The sequence below is a fragment of the Atractosteus spatula genome, chromosome 4 (genome assembly GCF_055471065.1).
Source record: "Atractosteus spatula isolate fAtrSpa1 chromosome 4, fAtrSpa1.hap1, whole genome shotgun sequence".
NCBI lineage: Eukaryota > Metazoa > Chordata > Actinopteri > Semionotiformes > Lepisosteidae > Atractosteus > Atractosteus spatula.
The window spans coordinates 30,792,296-30,814,999 of NC_142709.1; the positions used below are offsets into that span (position 1 = coordinate 30,792,296).

At 37.7% G+C, this 22,704-nt stretch overlaps 1 protein-coding gene and 1 non-coding gene across 8 annotated transcripts; one reads left to right on the forward strand and one right to left on the reverse strand.

The window, feature by feature from the left end:
* Positions 1 to 103: 103 nt before the first annotated feature.
* On the reverse strand, positions 104 to 22,013 carry tmtc4 (transmembrane O-mannosyltransferase targeting cadherins 4). 7 transcript variants are annotated; one of them, XR_016090974.1, is made up of 19 exons: positions 21,550 to 21,999; positions 20,995 to 21,189; positions 19,553 to 19,668; positions 17,851 to 18,067; positions 16,934 to 17,021; positions 16,154 to 16,251; positions 15,275 to 15,367; positions 14,377 to 14,538; positions 10,920 to 11,122; positions 10,283 to 10,457; positions 10,036 to 10,167; positions 8,611 to 8,690; positions 5,731 to 5,838; positions 5,057 to 5,198; positions 4,393 to 4,507; positions 3,300 to 3,372; positions 2,038 to 2,150; positions 1,369 to 1,438; positions 104 to 907 (listed from the first exon to the last, which is right to left on the reverse strand). XR_016090974.1 is itself a non-coding variant. In XM_088913860.1 (19 exons), the coding sequence occupies exons 3-19, from the start codon at positions 21,154 to 21,156 to the stop codon at positions 756 to 758; spliced, it is 2,226 nt and encodes a 741-aa protein (XP_088769986.1). In that variant the 5' UTR covers positions 21,157 to 21,189; positions 21,550 to 21,669; positions 21,975 to 22,013; the 3' UTR covers positions 104 to 755. The 7 variants fall into 7 exon arrangements, 5 of the variants coding, with proteins under 5 accessions (XP_088769986.1, XP_088769985.1, XP_088769987.1 ...); XM_088913860.1 differs by lacking the exon at positions 3,300 to 3,372 and having other exon boundaries at positions 21,550 to 21,669; positions 21,975 to 22,013; XM_088913859.1 differs by lacking the exon at positions 3,300 to 3,372 and having other exon boundaries at positions 21,550 to 21,669; positions 21,952 to 21,990.
* Positions 22,014 to 22,215: 202 nt separating this feature from the next.
* On the forward strand, positions 22,216 to 22,287 carry trnad-guc (transfer RNA aspartic acid (anticodon GUC)). Its single transcript has one exon. It is a non-coding gene; the product is annotated as a tRNA-Asp (tRNA).
* Positions 22,288 to 22,704: the final 417 nt, after the last annotated feature.

The window sequence follows — 22,704 nt, forward strand, 5'->3', positions numbered from 1 at the left end:
AACCGTACTTTTTACGGTTTTAAACATACTTAAAAACTATTTAAACCTACAACGATAAACAATACAATGTCATTGAGATTATAAAGAGTAAGTAGATCTGATATTTTTAGAACCATGGTTTATTTATTACAGTGACAAACAGAAAATCTACATAATCATTCAGGATATCTCATATTGATTTTTTTGCATTTTATAAATTACCATTAAATTAGAAATAAAATATTACAATTAAATAAGTAGCAACAGTCAAAGTTAAACATAAAAAACTTAGAACAATTATTCAAGTTTGATATCATACAAAAGAAGGTCCATCCGATTACAAACTTCAGATTCTAGCAGAAAAACAGTGGGATATTGAAATTAAGAGATGCAAAAGATCACACATATTCCAGTATTTTGAGAAGATCTCACCAAAGATGGTTTCATATTAATAGCCAGCCCTCCTTTGTTCCAACACAAACATTGGATTGCATTACAGAACAAAATTGAGACCACACCGCTTTCCAATATAAAACAGATGAATATTTGAGCAATAACACGATCACTTTATTGCTAAAGCAGATCCCAGTGAGACCAGTGGACATGTAATGGAAATTTGTGTTTATTGCCACTTTAAACATTTGTACAGTACTTACTGACAATGGTGAGAAAAATCAAAATGAACAATTTCAGGTGTTACCGTAAAGTAGACATGGACAGTATAAAGATTAAATCACATGTCTGCAGCATGCATCAACAGTGCGCTTGAAGTTTTATCAAGCCGATCCCTTTTTATGTAGTTGCTCCAGTTTCCGTCTTAACATGTTGTAGTTCTCCTTTGTCCCTGGAGCATTAGGGTCAAGTTTTAAAGAGAGCTCATAGTGTTTCTTGGCCATGTCAAGTTTCCCCCAGCGATGGTAAAGGACAGCTGTAACAGCAGAAGAGACAACATATTTGACAGCAATTCAATATCAAACTCTTACACGGAGGACAATACCAGATTTTGCACTGTTTGCCTTTCATAGCGAAACAGCTGTGGGAAAAGTAACACCATAACTCAACTTTCAGTTGGTAACTTTCAAGGTAATGTAGATGTTTAAAAGTCTGATTTGGCTTCTAAATCAATATTCATTTTCAAGCAAGATTCAGGTATTGTGACATTTGTGTTAAGACAGTATCTGTCTTTTGTCACCTTTAAAAACTCACTCAGTATCTTAGTCAACAAAACAAATATTTTCTGCAGTGAAGTGTTAGAAAATTCACAAGTTCATTATCATCCTCAATTTTAAAGAGTCTTGTGTAAGGCCATTTGTAGGCTTTACAAGACACAGTCAACACTGACAAGGAAAAATCAGACAGAAATCTCAATCGTGTTAAGCAAGCACATACCTAGATTACCATGGTAACTGGCAGCACCAGGGTTGGTTTTCAGTGCAGAAAGAAACAGACTTTCAGACTCCTTTGTTTAAAAAAAGTTACATAAATTATTTTATTGCAAATCACAAATGTAATCCTGCAACTGCTACTAGTGCACATACCATACTATTTGGAAATAAGGTTACGGTGCTAGACAAAGTTTGTTCATCTGTCTCTTTTCAATCAAAATAGCTTCAGTTCACACTGATACTAATCCCACTAAGGAAATGTAGAAATGTGAACTATGGAAACATGTGAGGTTTTCAATTGTGCTATGAACTACTGCACTGTGAAAGATATTTTCATTTTAAATCCTGAAATGTAAAAAATCAGCTCCTGAAAAAACAGCTCTAAAATATCCTTGCATGTCAGTTGAAACACAAAACCTTCATTTCAAAATACTGAATACATTTTCTTTTACATATTATTTTTAGTTCTAAATTCATCCATCACACACTTCACACAATAGGAGATGAGAATAACATCTAGCATAAAAAAATTACATACAGTGCTGCAGGTGTTAAATGAAAGGATTAGTCCAACACTGAGAGATCAGAGCTCAAAAATTAAAACAAAATGGTATGACCTATAAATAAAATAATTAAAGAGAATTAAACATAATAAAAGCAATTCATACTGTACCTTATATTTCTGCAGTTTCCCCAGAACATTAGCCAAGGAAAACATAATAGTGTGATCATTAGGAAGTAGTTTTAAGGCTTCTTTGCCAATCATCTCAGCTTGAGCTAGATTTCCTTAAGAAGAAGAGAAAAAAGGTAAGAAATCAAACTGTTTGATAAATGCTTCAGGCATTTATCTTGGCATTAAAGAAAAGCTTGTGATTTCTGCTCAGACATTTGAGCATTTCCAAGATACAAAATACATCACTTAGAATATGGTATTTAAGTAATGTATGTATGGATAAAATAAATATCTAATTATAAAGCTCATATTACCAGGGATTAAGAGTCCTTTTTAGTCTGAAACTAAAAAACAAAAAATAACTATAAATAAAATGACTTATTCTGAAATGTAAGAACTTGAAAAATGAACTGAAGAAACCTTATTCAAATGTGAAATCCAAACACCAAAAGTAATTTTCTATCTTATAAGGCCAAAAAACATTCCCTGCATTATCAATGCATTAAGAATGCATTATCCACTAGGACTGATTTTGAAGGTCAGTGGGCTGATAGGCAAAATACCTTCCTCTTGTTTGTAAACATTCCTACATGGGTCTTCATCCCTCATCTGTTGTACATAGGCTGAGATTCAGACTTACTTTCCTGCACATGGAAGAACGGTTTACTTTCTTAATCAACACAAGGGCTAGTGATTTATTGATTCTAATGTCAAATCTCCACTTGGCCACAGCAGTAGCTATGTTGGAACACCTAACATGGTCTTTAATCTGCAGGGCAATCAACTTGTTTCATTTTGAAAGAGGCTTTTTGCATGACTCATGTACCTTTTCTTATTTATTGTGGGATAAATCATTTATCCCGTTTTACTATCCTTCACTCAGGGAGGTGTCTGGAACACAATCACACGTAAGGGTGAAAATCCAGGCAGAAAAACAACTACCAGTGCCAAGATTCGATCACGAAACTTGGACCGTGCTAAGTCACTCCAGGGAGAATGGACCTACTCTGGTAATGTTTTATAAAGAAAAAACACTGCTGCGTCAGAATCAAGCCATTCTCCACACGGCGGGGAATATTGCTTTTAAAAACAACACACAAAGCTTTTAATACATAAATTTCAGGCATTGCTGATTCCTGCCTCTACAGTCTAATAATCTCAGAAGCTTACATCATGTAAGAGACATCCACCAGCAGCTACTGTAAAGATGATTTCTTTTCACACAGATAATTCATATAAATATTAAACATGTTTAATCTTACTTTGAAAGACCACATTGGCTTATCTTGAAATGATAAATGATAAGATGAGAGAGGACATTTCTCTATGCACATGCTGTAAGTAAAGCAAAAAAAAAAATCAGCTGTTGCACCTCGGATTTGTGATACTATGTTTCTGGCTAAAACAGATGTGAACGGATATGCGGCCTACGTCTGTGCAAGCTTACTAATTGGAGAAAAAGGTTAATTGGTGAAAAGGCTTCACTAATTACACAGAAGGGACCCATGTGGCAGACTGTGCCCAGTGCTCTGCATCTGGAACCACAACTTCACACCTCAGACCTACAGCTGAGGGTGGCAGCTAAACTTGGCTCTGAGCAAATTAGACTCCGGTCTCCCGATTTAAACATCTTCTTCATATTCCTCACTTTCCTCCCCGTGGGCCTGAATTTTCAAAGCTGGTAGAAAGAGCTTACTAATGAGCCACTTTCACTCATTAAAGTTACATGGAAATTGAACTCTACCCAGCTTGTCAAAAAATCAATCAATCAGTTCAATGAAGGAGTACATAGCTTTAAAATGCACAGTTTATCTGATTCACTTTGTTTAGGAAAACATAAGGCCATCAGGAGGCTGTTGACATCACTGACAGCTTACTACTGTTGCAAAGCATTTTAAATTTCAATCCAACAAGCTCAAGTTTTTGGCAGTGGTAAAAAGAAAACAAGCTTTCATTAGCAGCATTCTGGAGCTGAGACTAAGAATTAAGCTTTAGTCGGAAAAGATCAGTTCACTGCAAGTTTAAAATCAATTTCGAAATGCTGAAGACAAAAAGAGATTTAAAAAATCTAGTAAATATAACTTGCTAAAAAAGCTGAAACACAAATTCTGACAACTTACTCAAAACAAACCTACCAAAATAATACACAAAGACTGATTCTAAAAGCAGTATTCAGCCCTTCTAACCCATTTTGTAGTACCTGACCAGGCCAAGCTTTGCTTTGAGATCTTACAACATCAGGCTAGAAAGTGGACATTAATAAATATCTGAAGATTTCTTATTCTGTGCTACCACACAAAATTAATCCAGCTTGTTTTTCCAAAAGTGGTCTAGGTGCACACAGTACAGAAGTACCTGTATTATCAAGAAGGATCACCATATTGTTCCACGCCAGACTATGATCCGATTTCAGCATGGTTGCATTTCTCCAAGCATTCAGGGCATCAACGTGGCGATTCAAGTCAGCGTACTAAAAGGAATATAATACCCAATGAGAAGACAAGAGGATATCACGCTGCTTTACAAATACTAACACACATTATAATTCAGTGGTCATAAACACATATAATACTACAGGCAAATCGGTCAAGGTCTGGTACACAGTAAGAATACAAGAAAGATAACCCTAGTTTTCACTGGCTTATTGATCTTGGGATTTCATCCATCTGTTTTTTGAAGGAGCCAGTGTTTCAGCTTCAACATCAAGGCTGGGTTGTATCAAAGATTTTTTAATGAAGACAGAGTCAGAAGTATTCAAGAAAAGAAGAAAAAAAAGAGAAGGTGTGACAGAATTGTAGCAAAATGCGAAGCGCAAAATATTTGTATAGCCTGAAGCAGATGCAAAAGACTCATAGTTCTGCTACAGGTGAAGACACCCCACTGGAAATTCAAACCATTCAACTATTTTAAAAGCTGTTCATTGCAGAGTGTCAGCACTCTGTGAAAATATATTTAATATAATGTACATTATGTTGTTAATTTACTTTTTTGCTTGTCATTTTTTAGATTAGATACTTACTAATCTTCCAAGGTTGTAGTAGCAATCTGGGTATTTCTTTCTGAATTTAATTGCATTCCAGTAGCTATTTTCTGCATCCTCAAACTTTTTTAAACTGTTCTGTACAATGCCCAGATTCATCCAAGCAGCAGCAAAATCAGGCCTTTGGAAAAATAAAAGCATAGGTCATTAAAAAAAAGCTTCACCATTTGCTGAACTCAAATTAATGAGCTGATGTGTGAAATAAATATACTGAAAGACATATTTCAAAACTCTTAGATCTATCCACCAATTATCTGAAAACAGCTTATTCCTGCTAAGAATTTGAGCACCCTGAAGCCTGTTCTGGCAGTACATAACATAAGGCTGAATTACAGAGTGGACAAGATTTCCAGTCCATCATAGGACACACACACAAGGACGAATAACAGACACCAATTAACAGTCAGTATGTCTGGAATGTGAGAGAAAACCTACACAAAAACACCAGACAAAATTCCACACACAAGGTGCTACAGACGACACTCAAACTCAGGACCTTTCAGAGCTGCTAAGCTACACTGTTCAACACCACAGTACTCTGTCAACCACTTTTAATTCTAGGGAAAGCCTTTGCTCTATTGTGAAGAGTACAGTATATTGAATTCTGTTACTTTTTACAAATTCAGCATCCAAATTATTTTTTTTCCACCTACTGGATTTGCACAGCTCTCGAGAGCAGCTCTTCTGCTTCCTGCAACTCGTTTCTTTCTTTCAATATGTTTCCCAGGTTGTTCATGGCATGGACATACTTTGGATTTAACCTGTACGGAGAAAAGGGTAAGTAGGAAAAACAAAAAAGGCCACAAAATAGTTAACAGTCAGGGGCTGAGAAATGAATCTACGATGCTTTCTGGAACAAAACCTTTCATAATAAGAAGAATGAATTTTTAAAGTGCCTTTCCAAACCCAAGGGCACTGTATATAGTGATGAAGACAAAAAGAGGAAAAAAATACAATAAAAAAAGAAATAAAATAAGAGAAAAAGAATCTGCCTCTCAAAGAGTCACAGGAAGAGCATTCTGTAACAACTGTTCTCCCCCCTGCGGTCTGACAAGCAGTATTGCACCATAAAAGCCGGACAACTAAGCTTAAGAACAGCTTCTACCCTAGTGCACATCCTTAACAGCTAACTGCACTGCCTCAGAACATATTGCACCTCTGGACTGCACACTTTTTGCAAGGACTTCCATGTTTTTTTTACTACCATATATTAACTGTTCTGTACAGCATATTTATTGTTACTGGTTGTTACAATTGATTATGAACCATTTTGTAATGTACCATTACACACTGTGGTGTTGTCTGTCATACTGCGTCGTCTGCTGTACTGTGTATGTCATGAGATCTGCACCAACACGAATTCCAATGTACGTGTACATATGGTAATAAGCTCCTCTACTCTCTCTTCTACCAATGGAGAAGTAACGAAAAAGGCATGGTCAATAGTCTGGTATTTAGTCCTAGGTACAGTAAGCGAAGGACCAGCCTCAACTGAACAAGCCGATGGGAAAGAGTTCAGAGATGTATGATGGAGTCAGATTAAGAGCCTTATTAGTCAGTAACAAGACCTTATATAGAATATGTGACTTTATAGACAATGTAGAGATTTAAGAATTGGCATAATATGCTGTCTGGTGTGGGTTACGTCTAGCTGCAGAGTTTTGGACAATAATGTATTGTAACTTACTGAGGAGAGTGCTAGAGTAAGAAGTTGCAGAAATAAAGCCTTGTTGTTATGAATGCATGAATCAAGCACTCAGCATTGTACAGGTCCATTGATAGGAATGGCCAAAAGTAGCCAATATTTCTGAGGTGAAAAAAATAGGTCTTCATCACAGTTTTCACATGAAGCTATGAGACAGAAGAGGATTAAGTATGACTAAATAATAATAATAATATTAATATTAATAATTGCTTACACTTATATAGCGCTTTACTGGACACTCCACTCAAAGTGCTTTACAGGTAATGGGGACACCCCTCCACCACCACCAATGTGCAGCATCCACATGGATGATGCGACGGCAGCCATAGTGCGCCACAACACTCACCACACATCAGCTATCAGTGGGGAGGAGAGCAGAGTAATGAAGCCAATTCATAGATGGGGATTATTAGGAGGCCATGATTGGTAAGGGCCAATGGGAAATTTGGCCAGGATGCTGGGGCAACACCCCTACCTTTTTTCAAGAAAAGCCTTCCAGATTGCAGACTATGGCTGATGCATACATGGGGAAGCCCTCCACCATTACTGTGAAACCCTTGAGTTTTTCCAGATGACATTTGTTTCCCACCAGTAAAATAAGTTTTGTCACTATTTAACTTCAAGTAATTTGATGTCAACCAGAGCTAGATGTCACACAGACAAGTGATAAGCAACAGTAGAAGCAGATCGTTGGGGGAAAAGGTTTTAACATAGATCTGAGTATCAGCTACACAACAACGAAATTGAAGACCATGTTTATATATAATCTGACCAAGAAGAAGTATATAAATAATAAAAAGCAATGGGCTTTTATTATTTATAATATTGTAATCTTACAAAACTCTAAACAATCTAATTTCCTTTGACAAAAACATTTACTTTTGTATAAACAGATAGTCTTTTTCCCTTTTGCCATACTTTATAAGGACATGAGAAAGGTTACAAATGAAAAGAAGCCCAGCTAGCTCATTGGTAGTCAGCAGCTAATGGAATTTTATTTGTAGAAATTACAAGTGTTTCCTAAAATAACTCCTGTTATTTATTCAATATTTAAGAATATGGTAGTATTTATTTGATTTTTTAAAAATAAATTTGCTTTAACTCCCATGATTCATGTCTTGTGAAACCAGGCCTGTACACTATAGCAAACGTATGCATTTTCTAACATGTTTTATAATACATCAATAGCATTCTCCTAGAAAGAAAGTAATTTTCTCAAAATTGTAATGTACTGTACAGTACCATCAATTACTTTAATTAACAATTAGGTAACATGAGACACACTAAAGACTTGTATTTTCTGATTTAAGATTAGACATTGTTGCATGTCCTGATAAAAAGTAGGTTGCTTGTTTGAGGTTCTTCAGCAATTCCATAGACAGGAGATATTCAAAAGATCTACTACAAAGAAAACTAAACACTGCAGCTCTCTGAAGAGACAGGTAAAATATTTTTACTTAAACCAAATATAGTGCCAATTACAACTGACAAATCCGAGCTTCATACTGTGATGAAAGTATTAAAGGGAAAACAACTAAAATACTAAGATCTACAAAATAAAACTACTTCAGGAGCTGGTTAAAGCTTAGCGTCTGTTAACATGTGGTTAACCTGTGAAACAGAAACATTAGTGTTTATTTTAATCATTTGCTAACGGGAGCAGAGATATTCACAACAATTAAACACGTTGTTAATTCCCCCCAGAGAAGCTTGTCTTCATTACGAATTAAATATTTTAAGGAAAAATGTTCTAACCCCCACCTCAACATATACAGTAGGTTTTTATTGCAAAGCAAGTGGAGACATTTGAATATTACATGAAGTGTACCTTACAGCTTCTCTGTAGTATTTGATTGCAGCTGTCTGATTTCCCCTGTCTGCAAGGTTTTTGCCAACATTGTAATGAACCTAGAAAAGCACACCACATTACTGGTAAGGAACGTCTGTTATGTTAACCTGTCAGTGCTTTCTGACTTCTGTCATTGCTTCATCTAAACTGGAATTTTGTAATTTCATATAGGTGGAAAAATACCTATTGATGTTCCCGAAACTTGTTAGTTTTTTTCATTAAATGATGAAATCAAAATACTGCAAGTAAAAAAAATAAAACATTTATCGACATTATAGACCCATTAACAAATAAAAATCAGTGGAATCTAGAAGAATAACATATAAACCTTCAGTATAGGTTACATACTTCAGTAAACATCTGCAGTTTCAAGAGGTTCCTGAATGGCTCAACCAGGGAAGACGTTTACTTGGAAAGCAGGTGGAGCTCTATAGGTTTGTTTCAAGCCTTGGCAAGGTTATGAGTCAAACGTCACCAACTAATGATGGCTCACTGCCCAGACAGAGGAACACAACTAGCCAAGTACCACAAGGGTCAGATGGGTTTCAACTGGGGCAGCAGGAGTTGGTTCTGGAGTTGCAACTCGAAGGTTGCAGGTTCAAATCTCAGCTGGGACACTGCTGTTGTATCCCTGAGCAATGTACTTCCCCTAGATACCTTTTGCTTTGCATACAAAGCGTCAGTCAAATACTTTAATAATTAATTTGTAACTGGCAAGGGTTTCCTTATTGAACTTCCAGGTACCAGCAGGCTTGCAGTGGGTTGTGCCACTCTGTGTGCCCTGTGTGGCTCAAGTAACTAAGGCTATGACAGGAGGGTGTGCTAGAAGAGGGCAAATTAAGGCTCACACTCTTCCCGTGCAGTCCAGGCAGGTGGAGCAATAAACCGATTAACTATAGCTCATTTCACATTGGGTGGAACAAAATTTAAAATATCAAAGCCAAATTTCAGTGGTAAAAAGTCCCTTTATAACAAAACTTAAACATCTGAGGACCTTAGTGAAATACTATGCAATACATTTATAAAACTGCTAAACATGAGAAAAAAAGTTTTTTATTCATAGACTACTAATGTAAAATAACTAAAAGCTCTCAGCCATTATATTGCTGGTATTATCAAGAAAATTACTGTAATTAATGTAGGTCTGCCACAGTAACAATTCTAAATATTTAAGCAATCATGACTTTTGCATTTTTCTATGAGATATCTATTTATGTCTTCTTCTTTTGTACTTTGTACTATGTGTGGAGAAAGTTCTGTGACACAAATAATAATTGCTACTTCAAAGGTGTTATGACTTCCAGTTTAAAAGCAACCAAAAGTGAAAACTGTGCAAGAGTCCAAATACATTTGTAAGGCACTGTACAAAACCATTCCATGGTTAACAGATTAAGGTGTACTCACTTTAGCATTGAGGGGGCAGACTGACAGGGCACTGGTGAAAAGGCTCTCTTCTGACCTCCACTGGCTACTCCGGGTAGCACAGCGGAGAACATTCACGCACAGGAGCAGCAACAGCAAAGCGCGGATGAGTTTCTGCAAAGACAATGCCAAGAAAGGTGATGAGGACCCGAATGAAAAAAGCAACACACAATGAAATTTAATGGAAAAGAAGAATAAAAAGAAATACTATCCCTCACACTTTCTGTACCTTGTAGTTCTTGCAACGGCTGCATAAAGAGCCAATTGCATATGTTACAATAAGACAGTATCCAGCACAGGACAGGTAGAGGACTCTCTCTGCTATCACGAAACCCACACGGAAGAACAGATTGCTGGCCGGAAGAAAGGGGATCACCAGCAGTACGAGTCCAAATGTCAGCGTCCTGAGAGAAAAGATGGGGGAAACATGCATACTGTACATTGTATACCTCATATATTCACATACTGAAGGGATGTGCAAATTCATATCTAAATGGCCATACAAAATGTGAGATGTTGTAAACAAATACACCTGAATGAAGAAAATGCATGTAAGAATAGTTTATTCCAATATGAGGACTAAAATCCAAACTAACTAGATGAGTGAAATGGCCTCCTCTTGTGCAGTTTGATTCAAGGGTTAATTAGCATTTCTAAAATGTATAAACTAGTCAGAGCACAGTTAGCGTTTTCCTAAAAAACATTCACATTGAGGTGTGAAAGGGTCCTTCGTTCTGGTCGTGCGGGATAAAATAAATCTGGAAAAATGTATTAAGTTGATAAATCTAATGTTGATGAAAATGTATTTCTCTCAATGACATTATTCAACTGGCAAGAGGCTTTGCCACGGAGACAAGTTCCCTTACCTTCTCTTACTGCTGTCCTCAGAACACAAGGCTTGACTTATCAAACCTATCAAGCAGATCCACAGACCGACCAGCGAGATTATTCTCCAGTCACTGACTGATCTAATAAGTGGTACACAGCCCATTGACCAATCAAAACATAGCCACCAGGGACACAGCAGCAGCCATGCATTCAGAGAGTAGTAGTAATTATAGTTCACAGTCTGCCAATCAAAGGAAACAAGAGTAAATGAACAGAGAAGTGCAGTCTTAAAGCAAACTATCTAATTTTAAATAATAGCCTAAAGCCTCCTTTGACAAAATACCTATTCTGAGCCACTGTTCAATTTTCAGATAAAAAGAAAATGAGGTTTTGATCGCAGCCAAGGTTAAAAGAATTACTTCCAGAAATCGATACAGAATTTCAAATGATGTGGGTTAACCAATTAAATCCTGGAGCTTTGAAATTAATTAGAGGTAACTTGATGAGCAAAATTAATGGGATTCACAAACACATTCATTATATTCCAGATTTTTTGCATTTTTGGGAAAAGTAATTAAGGTCCAAAACATAAATATTTACAACCGCAGACTATCCTACAGAGTATTGTAAATTATTATTTTCCACTAAAAATCAAATGTTGCTTTTTATTCCTAAAACCTCCCTCTTGTTCATAGATTTAAAATGGATTCACAGTTGTCTCCATTTCTCTTTGCTTGTACGGAGCAGGGAGTGCTTATTGGAACTAATTACTGAATTTAAACTAAAAAAGAAGAGATTAAAAGAACCACTGTGCATTATTGTAAAAGATAATGAATATGTAATCAAAACATATTTTGTACAGAATATATTTTTATATTCTTAAACACTATCTTCTAGATAATGTTTCACAATGCATTCAAATAAAAAGGATTAATGAGTGTGGTAGAACACTATGGAACTGCCATGAACACTAATTACACTTACAAGGTATATATAATGATACAGGTAGAGGTAGACATGAGTCATAAGAGCCATTAAAACCAGGTTCCAACCCCTCATCCTTGGCCTTGGCACTGGACATGATCAATGAGGGATGAGAGGTTAGAAGAATGAATACCTACAACCTCAGCAAACAGTGCTCTGGCACCCAAGTCCTCCACAGCACAACAGACTAAAGACAACGTGCCACCCAGAATATCTCAATCCCTAGTCTAGTAAAGCTACAGTCTCTCAACAATAATAGATATTGCACACAGGCATCTTCCATCCCAAGCACAATTTCTAAGTGCTATGGTGACCAGTGATGGACCAAGAGTGATTTCTGGACATTCCTAGTCATGACCTGGTACGCAGGTGGAGGTTACAAGCACATGGGTTGAAGCAGAAGTGCATTTCTCTGCTCACCCCTTTTGGGGTATAGAAAAGATGCCCAAAACGTGGTCAGCCATGTCTAATTTAACTTATTCTACTTAGAGTCTTCAATATCAGAGATGGAAGAGATTCCAGTTTCTGGAATGAAACCATATACAAGACAAGGGATGTAAATGTGAGCTCCAATGGCATTCCAGATGTTCTGTGTGTCTGGAAGGGAGACTTCATCACCAACACACAGTTTTCACACAAACATCTTGGCAACACCGCGTGCCCAAACACTGACACCTCATTTACTCTGTCATTATCCGTGCCCGGAATAACAAGGATGTCCACATCACTACAGCAATGACGAGAGTTCAGTGCTGCTAAACCGACCACATCTTTGCTGACCAGCTATGCCTATCAAACTGGCTACCAACAACTGGCTACAGAAAGAGTCGTATGCATGGTAAATCAACATCAAAGCATTAAGAAATCCAACCCAAAAATAATTCATGAGAAATAAGGACCAGAACATAGGGCTTTCTGTGCATGGCCGGACAACCCATAATCCAAGCAGAAGAAGTAGGCCCACTAAAAAGCAACGTCAGAATTTCACAGGAGTACTTGAGACATAAAGAACAGGTGAAAGACAGAAAAGCAAAGGGAATTCTACATTTTGTAGACATGCATGATATCTGTGGTTTATTCACTGCCACAAGGACTTCTATGTATGGCCTGAATATCCAGAGAGGAAGGAAGAGAAGATAAGAGAAGGAAGAGAACTGATGATGGAAAGGGAGGCAGTCATTTGGAAGGAGCATTCTGAAGATATATTTACTCAAGAACCCACTGTCAGCAACAGTCTATTCAATTCAATCCCATACCACCAAATCTGAGATGAGCTTGGAATTCTACCAGTGCTCAGCGAGGAGATGAAAGTCAACACACAAATGAAGAACAACAAAGCAGCAGGTGGTGATGGAATTATCTCTGGAAACAGGGTTGGCTGGGAGTAACACTACACCTCCGTGCTCTCATCATACAAATCTAGAATGAAGAGGAAATGCCAAATTATATCAAGGATTGTGGCAAGAAAAATCTTCAAGAAAGAAGGGAAATCCAACTATGGAGATACGAAGGGAAAGTTTTGCTGTCCTTTGTGGGCAAGATCATTAGAAGAATTCTACTGAATTGTTCTTCAGCAAGAGGAATTTGAGTTCTCCTCAAATCTCTATGTGGTTCTGACCCTCTGAAGAAAAGACAGATGTAATTTACTCATGGTACTGTCAATTACTGGAAAAATGCCTGGATCAACACCAACCTATATACTTAGTGTTCTTGACTTGACAAAGGCGTTTGACTTGTGAATTGTGAGGCACTTGGAAAACCAGAATCAGCATCCTCTGCCTGCTTCACAATAATATTCGTGCAGCTAACCTTACTAATGGGTTACAGAACCCTTTGAAGTCCAGACAGGAGTCAAATAAGGGTTTGCTATCACTCTAATTCTATTTTCAATATTGCTGAGTGCATTTCATATCCATTTGATAAACTCCCTGTTGGAGTACAGCTAACGTATCAAATGTACAATAATAAAGCCTTGATGATGATACAGATACAATAATTTTGAAGCAGATTTGAATAATTAAATAGGACCAACTACAGTTAGAATTATTTATAATACATTTTTTAGTCTTTGAATTTTGTGAATTCAATACATTTATTGAACCTCTGAATTTAACTCGCTGACCCAGCTAAACACAGAATAAAGTCAAAATAACACAGAAATCAGAGAACACCTGATTGGCAAATACCAATAACTGAGCCACTGAATTACTTCAAGGTGTACTTGAACTTGCCAAAACAAGACAAGTCTAAACGCAGGTAGAATTAAATGACAAGTCAGTGTTGTGGAGGCCTTATAGAGACTGTACTGAATTTTGCAGCTATTATACCACAAAGACATCAGAGTAAATACATTGATCAATATAATCCAAATACATGATCTGAAATCTACATCCCATGGAACTTTTGATATTTTTGCCTCCTCCCTGACAAATTTAATCACATGACAAATTTGTGTCATGTAGTAATGCAAGAACTAGAAGAATTCTATTTAGGTTGTATTCCATCACTCACTCGTATAAATATATTTTCTGCAAAGGAAGCTGGGTTGTCTACTTCAGTAAAAGCTGGTGGGCCGGTTCCCATGATCCTCCACCGTGCATACAAAAGGATGGCTCCCCCCAGTGAGAGCAGGCCCAATCTTGTTAGAAATCCCTTTTTGAACAATGCATGAATCTGAAAAAAAAAGTTTAAGTATAAAACACATGTAATATGTTTCAAGCAACCAGAAATATGTCATGTCATTCGCCAAACCACTTAATACCATACGTTGTTGTGGGAAGCCGGAGCCTACCCGGCAAGCATCGAGTGCATGGCAGGGTACACTCTGGATGGGGCGCCAGTCCATCGCAGGGCAAGTGCAAGCCAATCATCCACGAGGACAATTTGCAGGCCACGGTAAAGGCCGAGGTGGGAAATTTGGCCCGGACACCAGGATAACTCCCTACTCTTATCGAGAAATGCCTGGGGATCTTTAATGACCACTGAGAGTCAGGACCTCGGTTTAACGTCTCATCCGAAAGACGGACCAGAAATATGGCTGACAAAAAATACCTTTATATATTTTTTTAAATAAAGTGCTTTTCCACAGCTTCTCAAACAGAAAATCTCAAGGAGAAGACAAATCAAGGTCCAAAAATAATTTATTAAATAGGCCGGGGATAGGCATGGTTTTCAAACATAAAACTCCAAATGAAATCAGCTAATGTAAAAAAAAACTCACATAACCACTCTCAATTTGTTATGCAAACAGTTGCATAAGTATAACAAGAAGAGTTTGTGAAATGATTTGCATCTCTGTATAATTTGATAGTTATTCAATGTTATGTTAACTGTGGCCCTTTTTACGGCTTCATAGATTTGCAATCTTTATATATAAATATACAGTATTACAGAAAGTGAAAATAATTACCTCTACGGACTTTCCTCTGTACAGAAGCCTCTGGCTCAATTCATAGATATCTACATTGCAGATCATGAGAACATCGAAAGCTGCATTCACTCCCTAAAGGAGAGAGAATAACACACCAACAAAAACACGTTTTCGACTGAATTTTCATGCTTGGTTTTGTATCAATATCCGATTGTATTGTTATAACTAATTTATTTGGCAGACACTTTTATCCAAAGCAACTGCTGTACATTTGCACACATTTTTACAGCTGGGTATTTTAGTGGAGCAATCTGGGTGACATGCTTTTCTCAAGGGAACAACAGCTGTGTCTTACCTGGGATTTGAACTCACAACCTTCCAGTTATGAGACCAGAATCCTGAGCACTGCTCCATACAAATTTTTATATTTAATATAACATACAATAACATTAAGCATTATTTTGACATTTCTTTTAAAAAACTGACAAATACATACTGAAGAAAAACAGCTTTCTTTGCAACATTCAACAGAAACAGATTGCAGGAAAATAAAATGCGTCAGTTCTCAAATGAATGCTGCACACATTACAGATCAGCAGGAGAAGAAACAGCATAGCAGTCAGAGGCTGCTGTGTCTTTAATGTCTTGACAGAAAAAAAATGAGATAAAAATGGACTGGATGTAATATAGGATGGTGACAAAGAGCTATTCAGACTCCCTGGGTACATAAAGATAAAGACTGATATATGGTCTTGGATGCACTGGAAAGACAATTCACTTAATAGTATTGTGACACATTACATTTTAGAAGCAACCATGTCTTTTTTTTTACACAATATAAAACAAGGAAAACTGCAGATGAATCAAAAGAAACCTAAAGAATTGAATGCTGAAGAGTTGATCATTTTGAATACAAACCAAAACAGTGATGCCCTGTTCTTTGCAAAGCATGGCCACTGCACACAGTGAAAGGCTTACAACTGTCCATGATACTGAAAACTTGTCTTCTTTATAACCTACAGTATGGCAAAAAACATAAAAAATAATAAACAATGATTTATATAATAATCAATACTTGCATGGAAACCCACTCGTGTTCTCATCTTTCAGACAAACAACTAAACATTTATTTATTTATACACAGAGCATGACTAAAGGTCTGTATACAGAATACATACTGTATGTTGAACATAAAGCACACTATGGAAATTTCTCACACAAATGGCCTGTTAGCCTACTCATAATAGAAAGACAAAATGGACAACACTACAACAGTCAAATATTTTTATACAGAGGTATTAATGTTGCAGTGAACACAAATCATAAAGCACACATGATCTGTGATTCTGATTAAACCTGAAAACGAAACACTCCCCAGAGGTCTGTTACTGGTCAAGAAAGGACAGTTCCATTCACCACAATACAAATTATCCACATTAGGCCAAATGGTATTTTATTTAATTGGAAATGTATTTCCATTACACCATTTCAATTAAACACTATTTACTATTAGAATACAATCAACCAACAGCTTGTACTAATAGATCACGCTAGTTAAAAGCATTTTTAAATAATATCTAAAAGCACACATTTTAAACATTCCAATCTATGTATTTTACCAATTAACATTATTGTTGTTGCTGTATGATTTACATGCCAAATCAAATCTACACAGTAAACACTGAAGATATCTCTTACCTCCCTGAAATGCTCTGCAGTAGCTGAGGAAGGAGAGTTGAAAGAAGAGTGCGCACAAGAGGTCAGCTCTTCCAACTATCCCAGCAACCTTCAACAAGAAACAACGTACACTGACGTGCAAGGCCGAGAACACAGGGCCTCCACTCAGCTGCGGTGACTGACCACTTTCTAAGGTCGAGCCCTGTGCCACCAGAGAGCAACCTCTCTTCTTCTTCAGGTTCCTGACCAATCAAAAACCTACAGATAAGCTTATATAAAATGGAAGTCAGCTGAACAATATGCGCGCACTTTCATCGTTACACATCGTTTTTCTCAGTCCTAAAAAAAAACTCTGCTTGCACAAGACAATGGAAGTAAAACAAAAGAAAAAGAATGAATTATTTTTGCAGATGCACCTAATAATACAAAACATATTGGCATCAGACCTTTCCACTAAACCATGAGAGTTTATTGATCAGCATATGAATAAACAAAATGGTCAGCAGACAACTTCAAATCAATATCCCTTTACTTTTGAGGTAACACTATTTCACTGCAACTTGATACAGTGTCAGCTGACAAACACTAGTATAACAGATGCTGCCTATAAATGATTAATTTGACAGGATTTAAAACATCAGACTTAAAAAACAACAGCAAGGGTTCACAGCCTCTTGATGGAAATTCTACAGTACCTGTCTAAACAAGCAGTCTAAAAAAACTAATAAGTCTGCAGCATAGCCCTCATTACAAGGTGTTTATTTTGCAATGCCCGTCAGCTGAGAATTGCTTCATACCCCACCTGCCTTTAAAGTATGTTTCATGCACAATCTCCGCAGTCAGTACATGTGAAAGGTATTTCATTAATGACTATTAAAAAAACAGTGTTGTTTACAGGTGAAGGATATCCTGCCAAGTGAATTCTGGGCTCTACTTACACTTTCTGTGTGAACTGGATGCACAGCAAAGAGCAACGCAGCCAGAAATGATGCCTTTGGAGCCTGGTTAAGTCTTTTCCCTTTTCCATCATAAGCCAGGCCACCAATCAATATTGCAAACACATCAATCATTAATACAGAGATAACACCGTGAAGGGCAATGTTCAGCACATGAAAGCCAACAGGGTACAAGCCGCCAGCTAAGAGGCAGTTAAATCTGGAAAAAAAAAACGATAAAGGAAGAGGGTTATTCACAGAGTAACGCACTAGGAGGAAAAACATCAATGAAGATTATAATCATCAAGGGAGCCAGACAAGAATTACAAATAGGGTTTTGAATTTCGCCGTACAAAGGTTTGCACCACCTCCTCAGATATGAATGCAATATGAATAGTCTGGCAACATGAAAGCAAAGGGGGGAGACACAGGATTAAGAGAGCAGGGCCGAAGAAAGCAACAAAGCAAAAGCACGCAGGACACAACAACAAAAACTCCAAGATGACTTCAGATATCATGATCCCAACAGAATTAAAACGAATGGGACAAGATTTAAGAGCAAGTTGTAAATGTAGGTTGCAAAAAGTTTTCCGTGAAAGAACTCTGAGAAATACTTGCAGCACTATTCTGAAACTCAACACAGCAGTTACCCAGAAAAATCTGTAAGGAATGTGCCATGTTCTTCCTTAATCACTTTTCCTGCTGTTACATAGAAGCATATTGTGCACTGTACCTGTACCTAAAAGTCCAGAAATGGAACTTAAGCAAACTATTAATTTTATTTGCACTTAGGAATGTGAAGATGTAACAGACAAGATAAAAAATTCATACAAAACATCTAGGAAAGACATACAGTAATTACAAAACAGAAATCACCAGACAAAGAATGTATTTCCCTGCTTAGCTGCTCAGAGCTCCAGATAATGCTCATTTCTCCAACTCGCCATCACAGTGCTAGCTTAGTGTTTCGACTGCACAGTTGATAGACGATATCAATAAATAACCGCAACACATTCCGCGAAATAACCGCGAAACCTTCCTACAGCTTAAGGCTCATTCCATCTACAGCCAGCCATGAGGACACACAAAGACAGTCCACACTGGAGACACTCCTCCAATCTGGCAGACATACCAGCTCCTCTGTAGAATGTCAAACACTACTGGGCAGCAAACCAATCCACAGTTAAGCTTAGTCCACAATACCTGGCCATGGACATGAGCTGGACATGAGCCTCACTGAGCATGTGTGCCCAGATTCCTTATCTCATGTATGCAACGTGTGGGAACACTACTCATTAAGTAAAAAATGTGGCACCACAAAGCTTTGGCACACCAGTCATACTGTATAAGTGCTATGCATAATTCCCTCACTACAAACTTGTATTTCCTTTTACTTATTTTTTACTATTTATTTACACTTTAACCTCATATCCCAATTCCCAGCAATATACCATAGACTCATGAAAGATGACAAGGAGAAATTGGGTGGTGGTTTTTCAGATCTGATCCTTCTTCCCTCTGTCGGGTGATCTCTTCCCTGCTCTCATTACACAAAATGAAAGAATGTGAATTTCAATCAAATTGGGCCTAATCTGATGAGCAGGCTTTGCACTCTAGCTGCTACAATATGCACATCCTTACTGTAATCACTTTGGTTCGAGCAGGAAAAATCAATCAGAAAAAAAGCATAGAATTATACAATTACCTAAAGGTAAGTACAGTGAGTGGCCGGTAGGATTTGTGGCTGGCATTACTGCTTAGGTTACTTCCCCAAAAATCATTTCCCCAAATATTACTCAGGGGAGTTTCTGGTTTCAGGTCCTAAAAATTTAAACAAACAAGTGTTAAATCGCTTGCAGTCACGGTTTGGTTTGATGACATCAAAAGGGCAGATCGTAATTAGGATTAAAGGTTTTAAGAAGAAGTTATAAAGCAATTCCATCCTTCTTTCTCCTCACAAGGGTCATGACAACTCGTAAGCTATCCCAGAAGCACTGGGTGCAAGGCGAGACTATTCCATGGACAGCACATCAGCCCATCACAGGGAACATGCACACTCTCTCTCTTTCCTAGCGTTAATCCCACATCAGCAGGGTCCGCTTGTCGGCACGCCTGTCTCCATTTGGTGGTTTGAACCAAATCTGTGAGCTGACATTGCCATTAATTAATACCTAGAATACTCCAACTGGCACGTCGTTCCGCCTGCCGTCGGAGTGGGGGAGGAGAACAAAGTAATGTAGCCAATTCATAGAGGGGGATTATTAGGAGGCATGGGAAATTTGGCCAGGATGCGGGGGTTACACCCCTACTCTTTTCAAGAAACACCCTGGGATTTTTAATGACCACAGAGAGTCAGGAGCTGGGTTTTACCTCTCATCCGAAAGACAGCACTTGTTTTACATTATAGTGTCCCCCTCCCTATACTGGGGCATCAGGACCCACATGGACCGCAGGGTGAGCGCCCCCTGCTGGCCTCACTAACACCTCTTCCAGCAGCAACCTTAGTTTTTCCCAGGAGGTCTCCGATCCAGGTACTGACCAGGCTCACACCTGCTTAGCGTCAGTGGGTTGCCAGTTGTAAGATGCAGGGTGACATAGCTGCCGCACAGGGAACACACACTCACAAGTGCATAAGGACGATCTAAAATATTAATTAACCTAGTAAACCTGACTTTGAGAGGTGGGAGAAAACTGGAGCACCTGGTGAAAATGCATGTTAACATACATAGAGAGCATGCAAAAGCCTAACAACCATGCGTCGTTAAAAAATGGTAACGGAAACAGGAAGTCCTCTAAAGTATTAAAAAATACAGCTAAAAGTCACAAAAACAGACCAAAATTCTAACCAAGCAATTTTTAAATAGGAATAAAAATGGAAAACTGCATGCCAAGATGGGATTATTACTGTCCACACTAAATAATGGAAAATAAACATGGCAGTGACCTGAATGTAGCCTGTAAATAAATATCAGGGATTTCAGTTGACAGGTATCTACTACAAAAAACTGTTTATTGTAATTTCTGAACAAAAGTATTCTTAAAGTTTGCAGGGTTTTCTGGAGGGATGGGGTATTTGCACATTCTGTATAATAGTTATATTATAATTATAAATATTATAATTTAATAGAGCCAGGACTATAACGTTACCTTGTTATTGATGATAGCTTCCGAATCATCGAAGACAAAGTCGCCATCATAACTATTGGCAAAACAAATAACAGCTACCAGCCCAACCACAATCCTGGCCTGAAAAGGCGGTAGGTTCGGCAGTGCGAGGTGGGGCTCCCAGGGCAGTTCGGATAATACCATCGCGACCGGTGCCACAGCATGGCCACTTATAACCTACGGCACAAATTAAAAAGGCTTTAAATAACAGCTTGTGGTTTCTAATCTAAAGCCTAAATAATAGTAAGCTTATTCATTAATGTCACATCTTCCAAGACATACAATCTACAAGGACAGATGGTTTATTTTGAGAATCTATCTAAAACAGGCTGGTATGTTTACGATAATAAATATGATTTAACTGTACATTATATACATTGTACCGAGATATTCCTAATCTGAAGTTACTGTACAAGCACAAACGTATGAAAAACATTCTCTTCGTCGAATGAAAAAAAAAATGTAATACATCTCTCTACAGAAGAATTACAATAAATGTAAAATTTACACCCACACGCATATAAACAAAAAACATACCTCTGCATTTTTATTCAGATTTTATTACATTGTATGCTTTCTTGACATACAGATTCCATCTGGTTACTCCCGGAGACGCTGACGAGGCAATACTCTCGGTCAGTGACCCACACAAAACGTCTGCAAATTACAAAAACCGACAAAAAAACATTTCACTCCGTCTCATTTTTACATTATGCTAAACACACACCAAAATACAGCCGAAAAACCTAATAACGTTTGCGTACAGCCTACTAGGCCCGTCTGACAAGAACATCATTAGGTGTTGCATGCTCCGATAATGTGAAGTCGAGTTTGTATGAGCAAAGGCACGCAAGGCAGAACCTACAAACCCTGCACACCAAAATGCACTAACTGCAAACATCAAGGGTCCGAGTCGAAATACTGCTACTTTGAACTCACTGCTACACTAGCTCGATCCTTACTGAAAGAACTGGACATGCAGGAAAAGGGGGGGGTGAGGCGGAGTGGCAAGACTGCCGTGTCACGTGACAAGGCGTCTGTCGAGCATTTTCCGTTTCCATTTAAATAATATGTGCTCACAGGGAGAAGCTGGGCTTTCCTGTATGCAAAACATTAGGGATCGGACGAATTACAAGTGAAGTTAGAAGACAGCAACATGTAGTATATACAAGACATTGTTTAATAAACCATTCTCTCGTCACATCCTCGATAGTATAGTGGTAAGTATCCCCGCCTGTCACGCGGGAGACCGGGGTTCGATTCCCCGTCGGGGAGGACAACTTTTTTTTCCCCAACCCTTGAAAACCAATTTAATGTTATAATTTGTACTTTACATCCAGTTTTATTTTACACATATTCTACTTTGAACCAAAATTCATTAAGTCTGCAAGAATCATCAGACCAACCCCTTTTCTGTGCAATTCAGAACTATGATAGTTAACTATAAATAATAAGACAAAGAATAGAACTATTTGCATGTATATAGTGCTTTTCACCCCAAAGCATCAAAGACTGCTTTGCATATGGAAAATAACCAATGTCACCTCCCACTCAAGTGCCATTTATGCCAGCTGCCACACTACATGTGAGATCAATGGAAAAACAGAAAATAATTCACCAGTTTTATTAACAGTAGTAATATTTTATATGGTGCCTTTAAAAGGAACTCATGTCAGTTTTAAGGGGGATCAG